The 18,211-nt window shown below is 41.8% G+C and overlaps 1 protein-coding gene across 2 annotated transcripts in view; it reads right to left on the bottom strand.

Annotated features, from left to right (window-relative positions):
- VIRMA (vir like m6A methyltransferase associated) overlaps positions 1-18,211 on the bottom strand; it is a 31,263-nt gene that overhangs the window by 769 nt on the left and 12,283 nt on the right. Inside the window, exons 10-23 of one of the 2 annotated variants that reach the window (XM_081013258.1) lie at positions 17,964-18,133; positions 16,290-16,372; positions 15,884-15,977; positions 15,001-15,545; positions 14,280-14,515; positions 13,062-13,314; positions 11,736-11,953; positions 10,880-11,012; positions 9,598-9,750; positions 8,790-8,950; positions 7,772-7,868; positions 7,363-7,529; positions 5,160-5,491; positions 4,349-4,492 (exon numbers count right to left, since the gene is read on the bottom strand). In XM_081013258.1, coding sequence (XP_080869384.1) covers positions 4,349-4,492; positions 5,160-5,491; positions 7,363-7,529; positions 7,772-7,868; positions 8,790-8,950; positions 9,598-9,750; positions 10,880-11,012; positions 11,736-11,953; positions 13,062-13,314; positions 14,280-14,515; positions 15,001-15,545; positions 15,884-15,977; positions 16,290-16,372; positions 17,964-18,133 — 2,786 coding nt within the window. The remainder of the gene's footprint in view (positions 1-4,348; positions 4,493-5,159; positions 5,492-7,362; positions 7,530-7,771; positions 7,869-8,789; positions 8,951-9,597; positions 9,751-10,879; positions 11,013-11,735; positions 11,954-13,061; positions 13,315-14,279; positions 14,516-15,000; positions 15,546-15,883; positions 15,978-16,289; positions 16,373-17,963; positions 18,134-18,211) is intronic. The other variant, XM_081013259.1, reaches the window with a different exon arrangement.

The raw sequence follows: 18,211 nt of genomic DNA, 5'->3' as shown, positions 1-18,211 counted from the left end.
ACCATCTCTCCGACCCACACGGGGTAATTAAGAGGCTGTTATGGGAGTAGGCAGCCTCCCTTGTTGCCCCAAGGAAATGGGGAACACTGCCCTTGCCTGCTGTGCCCATAAATCACCCCCTAATTCGAAAGAAGGGGGTGAGGGCCCTAGGCAGAATGCCCCCGTGTGGACCTCGGCTCTCCTGGACGCTGTCTCTGATCGCGCACTAGCTGCAGCAATTTGGAATAATTAATTACAAAAGAAGCAAATGCACATATTTCAAGTGAAGAAGGGGAGTGAAGTCTGCTAATTTAAGTGACCTCTGCGAAAGAAGACGACGGGTTGGAGAAACAGGAATATTTTACGATGAAGATACACCAAAGGCTGGGTATGTTGACAACGGGACTGAATGGGGGGGGGACCTTTTTTACTTTCCTTCTATGTGATTTACAAGAACCCCTCCTCATTAGAATCGTTGGTTGAACTGACCCAAGCAGGATGATTAAGGTCTGTGTGGAGATAAACTTTAACCAAAAGTATGCTTTATGGAGATCGAGAAGCAATAAGAGCTTTTGGAATGGCGCAGCAATTAATTCGAACTCGCCATCTTGCCAAAGGATTTATAGCCGGGAGGAAGAACGGACTTGTTTTCAGACTGCATTCCTGGTGAATCTCCTCAGAGGTTTTGAGAAAGGAGGCAGATTGGTGAAGATTAATGACGCTAAGACTGTTTTGATGTATGGAAGTGATGTTATATGGAAAACGTCTGGATATGGCTACTGGATAAAAAAAATAATATCCACGCAGGATTACAAAATGTTCTAACCAGCTTGTGGAGACTATCAGAGGTCACAAAGAGAAAGGAAAAATATATGAAAATAACAACAAGAGATGTGGAAAAACAATAAGAAAGGACTGGATAGTACTGTGAACATCATAAGGTTAGATTTGTGGACATTAAAACAGCAGTAAGAAGCAAGAAGTTGACTGGATCCCCTTCGGAACTTGAAATATGGGTACCCCCAACAAAAATTTAAAATTCGGCTGTGTAATTTGGAATTTATGTAATTTGGTTTGATTTGATGTGATTGGTCGGTTAATAAAAAATTATTCTTAAAAAAAAAAAAATTCTATGAAGACTTACAACACCTTATAGAAATGACACCAAAGAAGGATGTTCTTCTCATTATAGGGGATTGGAATGCTAAAGTAGGGAGTCAAGAGATAAAAGGAACAACTGGCAAGTTTGGCCTTGGAGTTCAAAATGAAGCAGGGCAAAGGCTAATAAAGTTCTGCCAAGAGAACAAGCTGGTCATCACAAACACTCTTTTCCAACAACACAAGAGATGACTCTACACATGGACATCACCAGATGGGCAGCATCGAAATCAGATTGATTATATTCTCTGTAGCCAAAGATGGAGAAGCTCTATACAGTCAGCAAAAACAAGACCTGGAACTGACTGTGGCTCAGATCATCAGCTTCTTATAGCAAAATTCAAGCTTAAACTGAAGAAAGTAGGAAAAACCATTGGGCCGGTAAGATACAACCTAAGTCAAATCCCTTATGAATACACAGTGGAAGTGAGGAACAGGTTTAAGGATTTAGATTTGGTGGACACAGTGCCTGAAGAACTATGGATGGAGGCTCGTAACATTATACAGGAGGCAGCAACGAAAACCATCCCAATGAAAAGGAAAGGCAAGAAAGCAAAGTGGCTGTCCAACAAGGCCTTACAAATAGCGGGGGAGAGAAGGCAAGCAAAATGCGAGGGAGATAGTGAAAGATACAGGAAATTGAATGCAGATTTCCAAAAAATAGCAAGGAGAGACAAGAAGACCTTCTTAAACGAGCAATGCAAAGAAATAGAGGAAAACAATAGAAAGGGAAAAACCAGAGATCTGTTCAAGAAAATTGGAGATATGAAAGGAACATTTCGTACAAAGATTACCATAATAAAAGACAAAAGTGGAAAGGACCTAACAGAAGCAGAAGACATCAAGAAGAGGTGGCAAGAATACACAGAGGAATTATACCAGAAAGAAATGGATGTCTCGTACACCCCAGGTAGTGTGGTTGCTGACCTTGAGCCAGACATCCTGGAGAGTGAAGTCAAATGGGCCTTAGAAAGCACTGCTAATAACAAGGCCAGTGGAAGTGATGATATTCCAGCTGAACTATTTAAAATTTTAAACGATGATGCTGTCAAGGTGCTACACTCAATATACCAGCAAATTTGGAAAACTCAGCAGTGGCCAGAGGATTGGAGAAGATCAGTCTACATCCCAATCCCAAAGAAGGGCAGTGCCAAAGAATGCTCCAACTACCGCACAATTGCACTCATTTCACACGCTAGCAAGGTTATGCTTAAAATTCTACAAGGCAGGCTTAAGCAGTATGTGGACCGAGAACTCCCAGAAGTGCAAGCTGGATTTCGAAGGGGCAGAGGAACCAGAGACCAAATTGCAAACATGCCCTGGATTATGGAGAAAGCTAGAGAGTTCCAGAAAGACATCTACTTCTGCTTCATTGACTATGCAAAAGCCTTTGACTGTGTCGACCACAGCAAACTATGGCAAGTTCTTAAAGAAATGGGAGTGCCTGATCACCTCATCTGTCTCCTGAGAAATCTCTATGTGGGACAAGAAGCTACAGTTAGAACTGGATATGGAACAACTGATTGGTTCAAAATTGGGAAAGGAGTATGGCAAGGCTGTATATTGTCTCCCTGGTTATTTAACTTATATGCAGAATTCATCATGCGAAAGGCTGGGCGGGATGAATCCCAAGCAGGAATTAAGATCGCCGGAAGAAATATCAACAACCTCAGATATGCAGATGACACAACCTTGATGGCAGAAAGTGAGGAGGAATTAAAGAACCTTTTAATGAGGGTGAAAGAGGAGAGCACAAAATATGGTCTGAAGCTCAACATCAAAAAAACGAAGATCATGGCCACTGGTCCCATCAGCTCCTGGCAAATAGAAGGGGAAGAAATGGAGGCAGTGAGAGATTTTACTTTCTTGGGCTCCATGATCACTGCAGATGGTGACAGCAGCCACGAAATTAAAAGACGCCTGCTCCTTGGAAGAAAGGCGATGGCAAACCTAGACAGCATCTTAAAAAGCAGAGACATCACCTTGCCAACAAAGGTCCGTATAGTTAAAGCCATGGTTTTCCCAGTAGTGATGTATGGAAGTGAGAGCTGGACTATCAAGAAGGCTGATCGCCGAAGAATTGATGCTTTTGAATTATGGTGCTGGAGGAGACTCTTGAGAGTCCCATAGACTGCAAGAAGATCAAACGTATCCATTCTGAAGGAAATCAGCCCTGAGTGCTCACTGGAAGGACAGATCGTGAAGCTGAGGCTCCAATACTTTGGCCACCTCATGAGAAGAGAAGACTCCCTGGAAAAGACCCTGATGTTGGGAAAGATGGAGGGCACAAGGAGAAGGGGACGACAGAGGATGAGATGGTTGGACAGTGTTCTCGAAGCTACAAACATGAGCCTGACCAAACTGCGGGAGGCAGTGGAAGACAGAAGTGCCTGGCGTGCTCTGGTCCATGGGGTCACGAAGAGTCGGACATGACTAAACGACTAAACAACAACAAAATTAAGGCTTACTACTGAGCAAGCCCCATTATGGTGGGATGACCATCTGTCATGGACACTTTAGCTGAGATTCCTGCATAGATGACCCTCAGGTTCCCTTTCATCTCTGATTCTATTATAAAATCAGGCTGGAAATATGTGATATATTTAATCTTGCTAAGACTGCTGATCATAGATCAAAATGAACAGCACAACCTTTTGGTGTTCTTCATCATACATGTACACTTACTTACGATGCAATAGTTTCAACCATCGGCAAGTAAAACATGAAAATTATGCTTCAGTGGATCAACCCCAGAATCAAAAGCCCATGCAAAGGAGATCAGGTCATTAGCTCATGAAGGGACATCAGCAGCCTGAAACTCTCCTCCCACCCCCCCACCCCCAAAAAGCTATATTTTGAACTGTTTATTTTGCTTTCATTTTAGTGTTTTAAATTGTAATCCATGCTTGGCAAACAAAGTATATAAATGCAATAAAGCAAGAACAGGGAAACTGTGGCCCTCTAAATATTGCTACAACTCCCATCATTGTTGACCCAACTTTTTAAAGTGACATTTTTGTCTCTTTTGAGTTTGCATTTAGCCATTTTATTATTTTTGACTTAATTTTGTAAGGTGTCTTTTGGTGCTTTATGTAAAACAGAAAGGGAGGAGATAAGTGCCATAAATCAAAACTGAAGAAAAATACCACTGGTAGAACTGACTGTGCATTTAATTTCAACGAAGTATTGTGAGGGGAGGGAAACCACAAACCTGCTGAACTTAACGGCCTTAGAGGTGGAAGTGGGCCCCTATTGAAGTTGCTTTGGCCGCCTCTGCTTTCATTGTAGGTGCCTCGCGGAGAACTCTGTGCACTCCAGCTTGATCCTCTAGCTCCTTCACGGCGACTGTAATTTCCTAAATGAAAAAGCACAACAACTAAGCCATTTGTGAATTGCCTTTGTTTCTAAATATTCAACCCCACAATCTGAGTTGAAAGGCTTCATGCATGATGGATGGAAGGTAGCACCTCGCTTGGCCAGGCAGCCAGATTACGGGACGCTAATTTGGGAGGCCCAAGTTCTAAATTTATCATGGACAGACTGAGCAGTCTTGAACAAGCCATTCCTTCTACCTCTCATTTCCCCATCTGTAAAATGGGGACAGCAACAGGTCTGTTTGGAGAATCAAAGAACGTCAAACTTTTTTTTTACAACATCTCAGTTTGTAGGGGGCTGCGGCTAGAAGGCCAAAGCCTGAGATTGCATCCTTTGTGGGCAAAGTTTACTGCAAAGATAGCTCAGCTGGGTGGATGGTGCTGATAACACCAAGGTTGCAGGTTCAATCCCTGTAAAGGACAGCTGCATATTCCTGTATTGCAAGGGGTTGGACTAGATGATTCTCAAGAACAACAACTCTACAATTCCATGACTCTAAACCCCCAAAAAGATAGCTGCAATGGTGAATAGTAGCAGAAGTGCTACAACTAACTTTGCTTTAAGAAACACGCTGAATGAATGGAACCTCAAATCTGTCCTCCAGAAGGCATAAAGCTCACATATTTCAGGTGGACCAGAAAACCTACCTTTCGAAGCAGGTGGCGTGAAGAATCTATTTGGACTGTGAAAGGCTCCTCGCCCTCCTCGATTCCCTGAGAACCCGCCCCGTGAAGAAATCTTCTGTGAAACTTTAGGCAGTCTCTTGGGAGGCTGTATCCCATCTGGTGGAACCACTTCCTTGCTCTCGGCAGCCACAAAATCGTCAACGTGCATAGAGGGCGGCCTGCTTGTGTTCTGCTTTCTCTGACGGAAGATATCGTGGGGCCGAATGCCTTGGCCAAATGCTCCCCTGCCTCTTCCTCTCGGAGGAGGCACAATATGGGCCCTCTTGGCAGGTTCGATGTATTCAGACTTTCCACTGTTAAGGCCAGAAGTTTCGCATGGTAAATTCATTAACAAGAGGTATTTTGTTTAGCAGGACACAGGTATTAACGTATACAGGAGAATGTGAACCTTTACCAGTCCTTCACAAGCTAGAAGAACCATACGGACATGCCATTTGCAAATACATCTCTTTCTCCTATCCTTTCTAAGCCCTTATCCTGTCTCTTGCTATTCATCTGCATTAGTGTTAGTTGTTCAGTCAAAATTTTTAGTGGCAATTAATCCAAACGGCATGGTGGTTGCTGGAGTTTGAACCAATGATAGGCACAGCCAAAGACAAAAACGTTCTGGATTAAATAATTTGGAATGAAGACATCCCCGCTTCAATTTTCAATTTTTGAATTTTCAAATTCGAGGTAGCCGGATTAGATTTGACAATTACTCTCATATTAGTATATAGAGGATGTTTTTAGTACAGCGTGACTCTTCTGGAAATTAAAAGTAATTTCTTTGTGAATAACCTCCCTTTCTGATCTGGTTCACACATAAGGCTAAGCCAAACTATGGCTTAGTGCCGGTATCTTCAACCTTTTCAAACCAAGGACGCATTTTGCACCCAAACATGCACTTTGGGACACATTTCTTAATTATTCACCATGTATTTATCTGCATGGTGGCAATGCACCTGTTGCAATCCACCTTGGAACAGGTCATGTGACCTACTAGTAGGTTCTGACCCACCAGCTGAAGACCAGTGGCTTAGTGCAATCGCACAAGTGTCAGACCTGAGAAAGAAAAGATCGCAGCCAATATGCACCTCCCCTTGTCCTGCTGCAAGCAAAGCCATGGTTGGGCTAGTTTCTTCTCCAAATCCAGGTTTGTGGTTTGTCTGGAGCTAGACAAACCAGACAACATGCTGAGCCAAATCACATCACAGCAGCAGAAAGAAGAGGACCTCAGAGGCCATAACCTTCTCTCTGGAAAACCAACATTAAGCTAAGGTATAGTTTGGCATAGTGTTCCATGCTAACCCACTCTCTCCCATATACATATACAGCAGAAGCCTAACACTTTGTTCTCAGGCAGCTAGGAGGGAAACTTTTCTTTTCCCCAAGCCATACCAACCAGGAAAGAAGTCAAAAACAAATTTTTATCAAATACAATTCTGCCCCTTCCAATTGCTCTGAAACTACATAGGAATAAGGATAGACCACTTTAAAAGCCATGGGTAAAAAGGACAAAATGAAAGGAAGTAACTGTGATGGGACGGGGAAAGGGGGCAATTTCAAGAGGTTCAAGGACTCCATGTGGCACCTGAGCTGAAGGTTGCCCATTTGTGACTTAAGAATTTAGTTTTGATGCCCTCATCCCTTGGCTCCAGGAGTTAAGTTACCTGAGTCTCTAGGATAAAGGAGGGCTTCTAAGAAGAAGAGATCCCTTCCTTTATGTGTACCACCTTATTATATGGCAAAATACACAGAAAGGTGTTGCATTCTAAGGTTCCTATCACAGTCAATTTTCTTGTTTTTGCTCGGGCACACCTGTCTGCAGCATTTTAGAGGATGTAAGATGCTTTTTTCCAACCCAGGCTCTTTTAAATTTCTTCTGGGTAGAACTAGATTCTGCCTTTTATAACCCATGTTAGTTCTATCATTCACAGGAACCATTCCTCCTCCACTCCCTTCCCTTGCACCAGCAAAATCTGTTAATGTAAAATCTGGTTTTTTAAAAAATTTTGGTTTTCAAAGAGAGTGCTGCAGCAGAACAACTTGTGGGAGGGACCCTTTCAAGTCACTCAAATCTACTTGGATCCCACTATGCCGTGATTACAAATACATCACCAGTGCAATGGCAAAATCGAAATCCACCTTAAGGCACACAGTCACAATCAAAACCACTGGTTACCTGGAAGTTATAAACGTCTCGTGCTTGTGTTTGCCAAGTTTAAAACCTTTTGTGGTTTTTGTCCGACCCGGAGAAGTAGGCTCTGTCAAAAACGACCTCTCCAGCTCCGCCTGCAGGTCGAAGTCACTGCATCCTTTTTCCGACAGTTCAATTAAGTCAACCTTTACCTGTAAGAATGAGAAATTCATTCCACTTTAATCATTCCCCCAGACAACTGTCAGCATCCCCAAACAGGAAACACTCTTAGAAGGCTGCTGCTAAATGAGTATCCCATTTTTATCTGTCTACATTCCTCACATTCCTCTTTGTTGCTTACACTATGAATGGGGTCTCAAAAATACTGCTGACAATTAAGCTGGAAATGCTCCAGTTCCCACCCATTCAAGTATTAAAAACTCAAGACTTTTACCATGTCAGGGTCAGTTTCAATTTCTTCAGCCTGGAATGGCGAGAACCACATAGATTTCAGCTGGTCATCCATGACATCTGCCAAGATGTATGCAGTCCTGTAATAGCAAATGTATTTTAAAAAAAATAACGGTCAGTGTTCGCTGTCTCCATATGAAATAAATGTTACCAACTGGTATTCATCATCCACTCCTACAATAAAACGTTTCCTAAAGAGCCATGGCTTCACCACTTCCTTCCTCAAGAACACAATCCCACTTGGAGCATCCTAATGCCCAATGGAGAACATGGCTTGCACCTCTGCTATGACCAGGTGCTCTTGTCTCTTATTCTTTGCAATGTCTATCAAGCGCTTTACTTTCCTATGTCATCAAAAACAGCCTGACAGCCTTCTAGGACATGGACCGTATCACGTCTGTATTTTGTTTAGCAATTGGTACACTATTTATTTTGTTATTTTAAAAACATATGCCCTGTCCTTCTATCTGTCCAGGGACACGGTTCACAATCAACACTGTGATAAACCAATACTGTGATAAGTAATGGTGCATAAGTTGAAAACAATTTTATGTATGTTTAAAACAAGACAAACGAAAAGGACACATTGAGTCTATGCTTTGTTCAAGAAAGACACTGATCAATGATAAAAAGAAAGCTGGACTACTCAACGTCTATTATTTCCAAATAAAGAAGGATCAGAAGAGACATTTAGCAATGTTGACAAAAAGAAGGGGAGATATCACAATTGACAAAGAAGCACATCCATCATACTTGTGCAATACTTGTGTCACAAGATCTAGAATTGGACAACTCTCAGAACCTCAACCTATCATTTGCGGGGGGAAAGGGGGTGTGGTGATGGACTGAGACAAGAGAACTGGGTAATCTCTGTTGTAATGCATATAGCCCGTAAAGATAAATGCATGAAGTTAAACACGGTCCCAAATATACCACCACACACACCTGGTTTTCAGAGATTCTAGTTCTTCACAGACACAGATGCACATTCAGCACCTTACCTATTATTAAAAAGATGCTGGAGAGATTCTGGTACAGGAAGGATTGGCTCTACATCTTGATCACTCAGTGGACAAGGATCACCAGCAGATTCCAGCATCTGCCGAAGTCCAACAACATTGTCCAATAAAGATTCCAGACTGTCATCTTCTTTTGAGCGCTCCTGTGTAAGGAACACTGCAATCACTAGCAGCTCAGACAAAATTTAAGTATTGTTGCCACCTGATAAGATACAGCAAACTAGCAGCAACTCTTTCAATAAATACATGTTCAGCTGACATCATGGACATATGGCATCATGGACATAAAGTCAATCATACTGAAATCAATGGACTGATTTCAATAGGTCTACTCAGATTTATTATAGTGTTATCTAGTACATGTACAGGGCTATTGAGAAACAAATTGTAAGCGGTGGAGCCAATTCGTCATGGGAGGAAGGGCAGGAAAAATGTAATAAATAAGTTCAAGAGGTATAGCCTGATAATTTTATGTAAAGCTAAGCTTAATATGCATAACTAATAACCACAGTGATCATTCCTAACAGTACTAAACAGTGGCAACACAATCATCCTAGCTTTATCACTACTTACAAATTATAATTATTATTAATATTTGTAGCCTGACCGTCATCTAGTTAAGATACATAGGCAGTGTTCAGAAACACTGCATAAAAATGTATACACAAATGTTTAAAAAGACATATAAAATGCATTACAATCAAATCAGAACAGTAGCAATGAGAAACTATCAGACTCCTAACTCTCAAACATCTGGCACCGACACCCAAAAATATGAACATTACATTACCAAAACTAGCTTTTCAAGCTCGAGGAGCAGATTTTCAGGAGTTTCTTCTTTGTTTTGTAATTGGTATTTTAATTCTGCAGTGGTAAGACCCAAAGTTCTGGCAGGATGGGCTCCATCAACTTCTGCAAGACTTCCGTCATCCCCACAACATCCCTAAGGAAGATTAAGTACATTACGTGAGTACAAAAGCAGTAACACCACAGCACCATAATGCAGTTAACTGATGACATTTTTTTTTGACATCTCCCTGTAAAACCACCTTCAAACGTTTCTTGCTAGAACTCTCTCTCTGTCTCTCTCATGGGTTTTCACTACTCTATTAAGGCATTTTTATCCCTGCCAGCACATAACCTACCAGGTTGAATGGTTTTCACATTTCCTTTGTTTTCACCTGCTGCAAACTATATTCTGTTTTTACTGATTTAATGTTTACTTATTTGTTGTTTCGAGTTTGTATGTGTTTGTGTGTGTGTCTGTGTGTGTACATTTTTTAAATGATGTAAGCCACCTTAAGTATTATTATTGTAACAGAAAAGTAGGAAATACCGTATTTTTCGTCCCATAGGACGCACCTAGTTTTTTGGGGGGAAATAAAGGGGGGGGGAATTCCATTCCCCCCCCCAAACCAGGTCGGGGAAACCGAACCAGGTCGAGGAACAGCGGGATGGCGGCGCTGCGCCTCCCTGCTGTCCCCCGAGCTTGTGGGGCTGGCCGATGTCTGCCCGGCGCGAGGGGCGCTCTGCTTCAGGGTGCCTCTCGCGCCGGGCGGCAGGCTGCTATCCGCAGTGTGGGGAGCCCTGCGGGGAACTCCTGCAGGGTTGCCTAGGCTGCGGATGTGTTCCCTAAGCGCCGGGCGCTCTGCTTTCAGCATGCCCAGCGCTGCGGGAAGCAGGCTGCTATCCGCTGCCTATGCTGCGGATGTGTTCCCGAAGTGCCGGGCGCTCTGCTTTCAGCGCGCCCGGCGCTGCACCGACCCCTCTTGCTTTTCCAAGCTTCAGCGAAAGCCTGCATTCGCCCCATAGGACGCACCCAGATTTCCCCTTCATTTTTGGAGGGGAAAAAGTGCGTCCTATAGGGCGAAAAATACGGTAAATCCCCTTGAATAATAAATAAATAAAATTGGCCCTTTGGGATTCTGTTAGATAACCATAATTTGGAAGTATGATGGAAGTATTACAGCTGTACGCTTTAAAGAAAACTGCAGCTACTTTTCCTGAGCTGAAATGCAACAGAATGCAATAAAGGCAAAGCTTCAGAAAGCCCTCTGTACACATTTACTCACCAGTGTATCAGAATTCAGTATCTGTCTCAGGAAATCCAGAAATGAAGACGCAAGTTCTCCAGGGTCCTTATTAAAGCTGCTCACTACTCGCTTCAATCCAGTGTGCAGAGCCCCACAGTGTTTTCTTAGAGAGCTGTTTTCGTTTCAAAGAAAAAGGTTGTTAACAATCCAGTTTTTGACACAACATATGAAAATAATATGATTAATAGATCTAAAGCACTTAAAACATAGGCAGTTTCAGAAACACAACTGAATGAACTTATATGTATTTCAATGTTTCAGTTAATTAAAAGGATGTCCTTGATTAATTAAACAGCATTTTTAAAATGTTTTAAATCCAAAACAAAAGCTTAGAAGAAGCAATTCCTCCTCTCACATATAGGAGGGAATACATCTTCTAAGATAATACCTTTTACACCACATCAGACACTACCTGAAATAAAACAAGCATGCTTTGTTCAGAATTGTGGCTCAATTACATGCACATTAAAGCAAATCTGATGACTTAATGAAACCCATGTGATGAACTGACTAAGGTTTCATTAATCCGCCAGAAGCCCTAATTAACATCTTCACAAAAGAATTTGTACTATACAAGAACACTGCCAGATCCTTTTTTTAAAAGGAATCTGCAAATTGAGTGTTTTATTATGCAGTTAGCTTTGAACAATTCTTTCCAAGGGAAAGAGAAGATCCAACAGCACCAAAAAATGCCACACTGGTATGTTCTTGCTGTTACCGTTGCCTGTGACATTTGACATTACATTAAGCACAATATTCTGCTTTGTAAGCCCCATGGGGGGGGGGAGTGAGCTGAACTAAACATTTTTGCGGTGTGAGTATGTGTGGACTGTACCTCTTCAGGTGATAGAATCCATAATCGTGCTCAGTAAGGAACATCATTGTCCTGATACAAGTCAGCAAACAGTTATAGCTGCTTTCAGCATTAGAAAATGTCTCCATCAGGCAGTCACAGATGGAAGCCATGAGTTCCTTGCTTGGCAACGAATTTGAAAGCTGCTCCAATTCAGAGAGAGTGCTCTCCGTGGAACTGGGCAAGACCAATGCAATATCCTGCAAAGAGAAATCACAGTACTACAAAAGGCAGAAAGGCACACAGACATCCCTTGGGGCCATGGCAAAAGCCACTTTAGAGCTTGCACCAACCGAGTGGGGTTTTCAAAAAGCAAAGCTCTACTATCACACACCACAGGACTTCACAGTTACAAGACTGTCCACAGCTGCAATGTCTGCCATGAAGCACGGAGTGCTGTTCACAACCTGTTAGATCTCTTGAGAACTAATTTCTGATTCCTGGCCAAACTTATTTAAAAGCATTTAGCTTTGCAAAGAAACATGAAGTGTCACTCAACAGTCGTTTCATTAAGCTCTATAAAGCGGAACTTGAAACGGCCTGCTCTTGAGTGCAGCTACTAAAAGAATTAGGAATCTGAGGCCCTTTGGTGACAATGAAGTCCCACCAGCCTCAGCGAGAATAGATAGGGGTGGTACTATATAGCTGTGCAAATATAGCCTATATGCAATTAGTTTGGAAAAGGAGAGGTAGATTTATGGTAGGAGTTGATGGCAGCAACAATCCCTCTCTGCCAGAAACCAAACAGTTTCAAGGTTCTTCTAACAGGCTCGGGAAATAGGTATGGCATAGTTTTATAAGACTTAGGAATGCAATTAAAGGAAGAGGGACTCAATCTTGGTGCAACTTATGAATTCCTGAAAGAAGATTCAGCCTTGGTGCAATTTGTGAATTAATAAAGAACAGGTTTTTAATGAATACAGTTGTTCAGGGGTATGACCAGAGAGAACCAATCGGAATGTGTATTGAGATTTGAAATGAGCAGAGATTTATATCTGGGAAACAAACGAAGTATTTATACAGACACACACACACCTTTTAGCTTACATTGGTTTTCCTCCATGTATATTTTTCTCCTTCCTTGAAGGCATGCTGGCTAGGTGTTCTGGGGAGATGGAGAGTAGGGACATCCTTTTTGTATTTTCTTGGACAAGCCTGTCATGTTTGCTAAGGGGAGACTTGCACTTCTTCCAGGACAGCCCCCCCCCCACTGCCCACATGCATGACAACCCCCACATGCATGACAACATGTGCACAATCAATACAGAATGAAATTAAAGGGTTCTTTAGATTTTCATTTTTAAATACCTGATCGCAGAGAGACTGCAAAATAGAAGCCAAGAACTCAGCACACTGCTGGTGAATAATGTTGTCCCCTGCAGCTCGCATTAAAGACAAAAGCTCCGGGAAAACTTCAGCATACTTCTCATCCCCTTTCACAGTTCCATTAATCAAGTGCAAAATAGCCAGTTTACAAGCTTTGTGTGAAGCCAGGGCATCGAGTAACGCAAGCAAGCGGGTAGTCTGGCCAGTGTATTGCTTCTCTTTGTCTTCTGGGTTGCTGAAGTGACACCAATGCTCTTATTAGAAAAGACAAATATACCGCATGCATGTTTATGACAAAACAAACTTCAGATCTGAAATTTCCATTAAAAGATTCATACACGTGTGTGCGTGTGGGTATATATATAATATAATACCTATCTATCTGCAATTTTTCCACTGTAGTGTCACTGATTTTGTCACAAATGAGCTTATTGCCATTACAGTGGTACCTCGGGTTACAGACGCTTTGGGTTACAAACTCCGCTAACCAGGAAGTGGCTGCTCCAGGTTAAGAACTTTGCCCCAGGATAAGAACGGAAATCGCCAACGGTACAGCAGAAGCAGGAGGCCCCATTAGCGAAAGCACGCCTCAGGTTAAGAACCGTTTCAGGTTAAGAATGGACCTCTGGAACGAATTAATTTCTTAACCCGAGGTACCACTGTAATTTGATAGTTTTCAGGTTGTGGTCATTAATTAGCTGTGTATCTAGTTGCCAGCGAAGATGAGATAACCACTAGTTTTGACTTTGGTATCCAAAGCCAGTAAGCCTAACAAAGTATTGAAAAGAAATGCTATGTTTCAGCCCTCTCCATTTGTGGAGGCATCTCTTATTACCAACTGTATGAAGCCCACCTCTCCATGTCATATTCATGCCATACATGCAGGAATTTACTGCAGCCCTCAGGATTTCCCAGCTGGAGGAGCCATCACACAGCTCCATCCTTCAAGAGCCATCACCATGCACGGAGAGAAACAGAAGGCCTAAATCCAAGGCAGCCACTGCCTATTCATGAATAAGATAGGAGAGGCATAGCCCATTTTCCAGCCTCAACATGCAAAGGTTCTACAGAAGCCTTCAACAAAACTCCCATCATCCTTAATCTGCACAGCTATGGTGAGAGTCATAGACCAAAACTTCTGAAGGGCACCAGGTTAGCACTGCTACTTAAAGACCCTTAGGACAATGTATAAAACCGTACCTTTGCAAATCTTCTACAAGCAGATCCAAAACAGTCCTCATAATAAGGAGAGCAGTTGGCGAAGCCAAGTCACACAACTGAACGCAAATGCGTCTCAGCATGTGCTGAATAGGCAGGCAGGTGGAGCCAGAGAAGGACCGTACTATTTCTTGCAGCAATTTCGCTTGAACGTGAAGATGCATGCTCCACAGTTTCCTAGTGTTGAGAGCCACCGATATGTCATGTGGTTCAATGACCTGTCAGAAAAGCAAAATTAACTCTTATGAGAGTGCCAAAACATACAGTTCTTCTCCAACACCACATGCAAGGCACACTACCTGGTGCTCTTTAGGCAATCACGAAAACCCTTGTAGCCAATATATGTGCTCCAATATATAGAGTTATTGCCTCCCAGCTAAGGATGAATATCCCTACTCATCATCCAGCATCAAAAGGACGGATCCCCTCTATCAGCCCTTTAAATGAGAGATGGGGAGCCTGCATCTCTCCACATGTGGCTGGACTATGATTCCCATCATCCCTGACCATTCACTATGCTGGCTGGGACTGATGGGAGTCCAATGACACTGGGGGTCACCAGGTTGAGGGAGGTTGGTATACAATCCGTCAAATGGATAGATCCACTGCACAACTCTTTATCAGTCCATTCTTACCTACCCATCCTCTTCACCAGTCTTTTAATTTTCTTGCCTTTTACAAATAATTGGTAGTTTTTACATACCTGAGTGGTCTGCATGGGAAGCGGCAGAGGCAGCAACTCAGAAAGCAGTATAAGACCAGAGAAAAACCCTTCAGGAATTCTCAGAACAGAAGTGAGGACCTCTTTTAGCATGAGCGACCAAGTGTTATTGGCCAGAGTTTCCTCCGAGATGGTTAGCTTCTCATTAACCCCCTGGGTAAAAGTCAACAAAATGTCGACAATGTCATTCTGGATTTTTTGTTCATCGCTGTCTAAACGTCCCGAGAGGGGAATAGAACACAGGAGCATGTGTAAAGAAATAAGTGCGGAAGGAATACGCATATCTTTGAACTCAAAGGACCCTCCACGCAGCAGTTCGGTCAACATGGTCTTCAAGAGGGTGAGGGTGCACCGGGCCATGGAAATCGTAGTGACTCTGTGGAGGGTAGTCCCCATGTTGACATGGAGTCTCCAGGGCTGAATAAGAATGCTGTTTAGCTTTTGCAGAACACGAATAAAAGTGTCCATTCCTTCAGAAGAGAACATCTGTATGACTGCAAGGTTCCATTTCAGGTCCTTCTGCTGACCTTTAGGAGGAAATGGGGAATGGAGGAGGGGAGGAAAGAGAAAAACCATGTTGTGCCTTGATCTCAGTCATTAGGAAAATATAGATCAGGTGCAATGATTCCTTTTTATGAGACTTCTGTCCATGACCAAGAACATATATTTTTAGATGACATCAAATTTATCATGGGGCACAGAATCCTTACATTTTACTTTCCCATCCCAAAATTCTACATGCTCTGTCAGCAACAGAAAATGGTCCAAAGAAACAATTTACTTCAATATGGCTAAAGGAGGTGGTGATTAAATCTGATGTACTCTTATAAAGGAAATGGAACAATGTTAAAAGCAAGTATTATACCTTCAACAGGTGGTGGAGGGCATGCAATATGGCACAGGACACGAAGTGCAGTAGGAAGACCGACTCCTTCCTGGGTCATCAAGCTATCAATATTCTTTAAAATAAAATTTGAAAAATAAGACTCATGTTATTAAAGATCAATATTCAACAAAAATGGGTGCAATAGAGAAATTTATCTTGCTTCTGAGCAAACACCACGCAAAATGGTCCAATATAGAATGTACTTGTAACAAAACATTTCTGGATAAAGGAGTACCAAGCAAACTTTATGATAACCCTATGCAATCAGAACTGTGAAAACAAAGAATTTTGCCTCCTGTATATACAATTGCAAAAGATCAACAAATGAAATAGCTAGGTGTGGATTTTTAAGAAAATGCAGGCATTGAAAATGGTTTTTACTAACCTGCTTAATGTATTCAATGAGATTTGGGATGCAATTAATTTCGAACCGAAGTGTTTTCAAGGGTTCCAGCCATTTGCCAAGTTCTAAAACAAACAAGGAAACTTGAAGAATGTTGCATTATGTAAAATTATGCATTCCAAAAATACAGTGACAAGCATTAGAGCTACAGGCCTTTGTATATAAATCAAGTTAACTTTTAATACAACATTAAAGCTGCTTTAATTCAAAGAATAAAGACTCAATGCATACATATGAGCCAAATTTTGGTTTTGATTTGGTCTGAAATTATTCTCTATTATACCACATTTCAGCTGATTTCTTCAGCTGAGAGCACCAAGAACACTGCTGAAGATCTATTTCTATAGGTCCAGGGATGTCTTTATCAAAAGTTAGCTTATTTGCATTAAAACAATCAAAAAGGTTCACTTCCATTCAGCAGTGGGAGGAAATTAGTATGACTTGGGCTGCTATCCTATGTGGGAATAAATCCCTATGATTTCAATTCAACTTACTGCAACATATGTGGTTGCAGCTTTATGACTCTTACAAGGATTTTGAAAAGGTTTTAATATTGGATTTGATGCCATAAAAAGTATCTGAACCATGACAATTTATTTGTCCCAAAAGGCAATTTTGCCCAGCATAATTCAAACATTTAATCTCTTGAATATTCAATATTAAACCCCATCTTAGCTACAAAGGCATCCTGTGTGCATATTCTAAAATGAAAGTTTTTTCCTCAGCTCAGAATAACTTGAATTTCTTAGTCTTTATTGTATGCAAGCCAAGGCTATCTTGTCTCTCAAAAACAAAAACAGACTGAAAATTCAATGGAAGTACTGGCAGGAAGAAAACCAAAACAGAGCTTTAAAAACACAGAATCAGCACAGCATTTTAAAACAGCACAATTCATGATAAAAATCAAGATTCTAATAAAGGTAGTTTTGTAATGTTGCCTTTATCACCAGGCTAAAGGCAGGTCATGAAGGAGTGAGGCACACCTATTGAGAGGTCTTTACAAATCTTCAGCACTATAGCCAAAAAGGCTCTCTCTCCTACCTCCTATTTGCCTTGTTTCAGATGCAGGATGATGTGGAATGAAGGTCCCAGGCAGGCTAACATGGCCAGGTGGGATTCCCTAGATATTCTGACCCAAGGCTGCTTGGGACTTTAAAAAGCTATGTATAGTAAAACAGTCCGTGCAATGTAAAAGCCTGCACACAAAGTGGTCTCATTTCATCTGTCATTGTCTTGAAGTGGGCATGACAAGATTACAACAGCTCCAATTTGAGAAACACACTTACAATGGAAGCTCTCAGGTCATCATCAGTGTCCAGTGACTTTTTTTAGTTTGTTCTTTGAACAGGAGCCCCCTACATTGCTTCCTTAGAAGATTTCAAACACTGAACATTTTTCTGCAGTTACTGAATGACTCCCACCAATGAACAGTACGCTACACAAACAAGAGAATTTTCTGTGTCACAAAGCCTCTTTGACACTAGGAAAAAAGCTACACAGTTTTTCAATGAGCCTTTCTAGTAATCTGTATTTACCAAAGGAATCTCATTACTCGCATTATCAAAAACCAGAAGGTCAGGAGAGCCTTAGCAGACACCAAAAATATTTCTCCTAAACTGCTTCCAGCAACTGCCCCATTAACAGCACATACTGTACCTTGTAGTTTGGTGTTATTTTCATCAGCTTTGCAAAGCTTCAACAGGGGTGCCGAATACTGCTCAAGCATTTGGACATCACTGGAGGACTGAACCACCAGCAGAATAAGGATGCAAGCATAATTATAGGCAACTGACTTCTTTGACTTGGAATCGCTGAAACAGATTTTTCTGAAAATTATGACACACTTCACATTTGAATCCTTACACGTATACTTACAGAATACTATTCAGATTTTCATTTACAAA

Source organism: Podarcis pityusensis (assembly GCF_964106645.2).
Source record: "Podarcis pityusensis genome assembly, chromosome: 7".
Classification (NCBI taxonomy): Eukaryota; Metazoa; Chordata; class Lepidosauria; order Squamata; family Lacertidae; genus Podarcis; species Podarcis pityusensis.
This window is presented reverse-complemented; position numbering and strand designations above follow the sequence as displayed.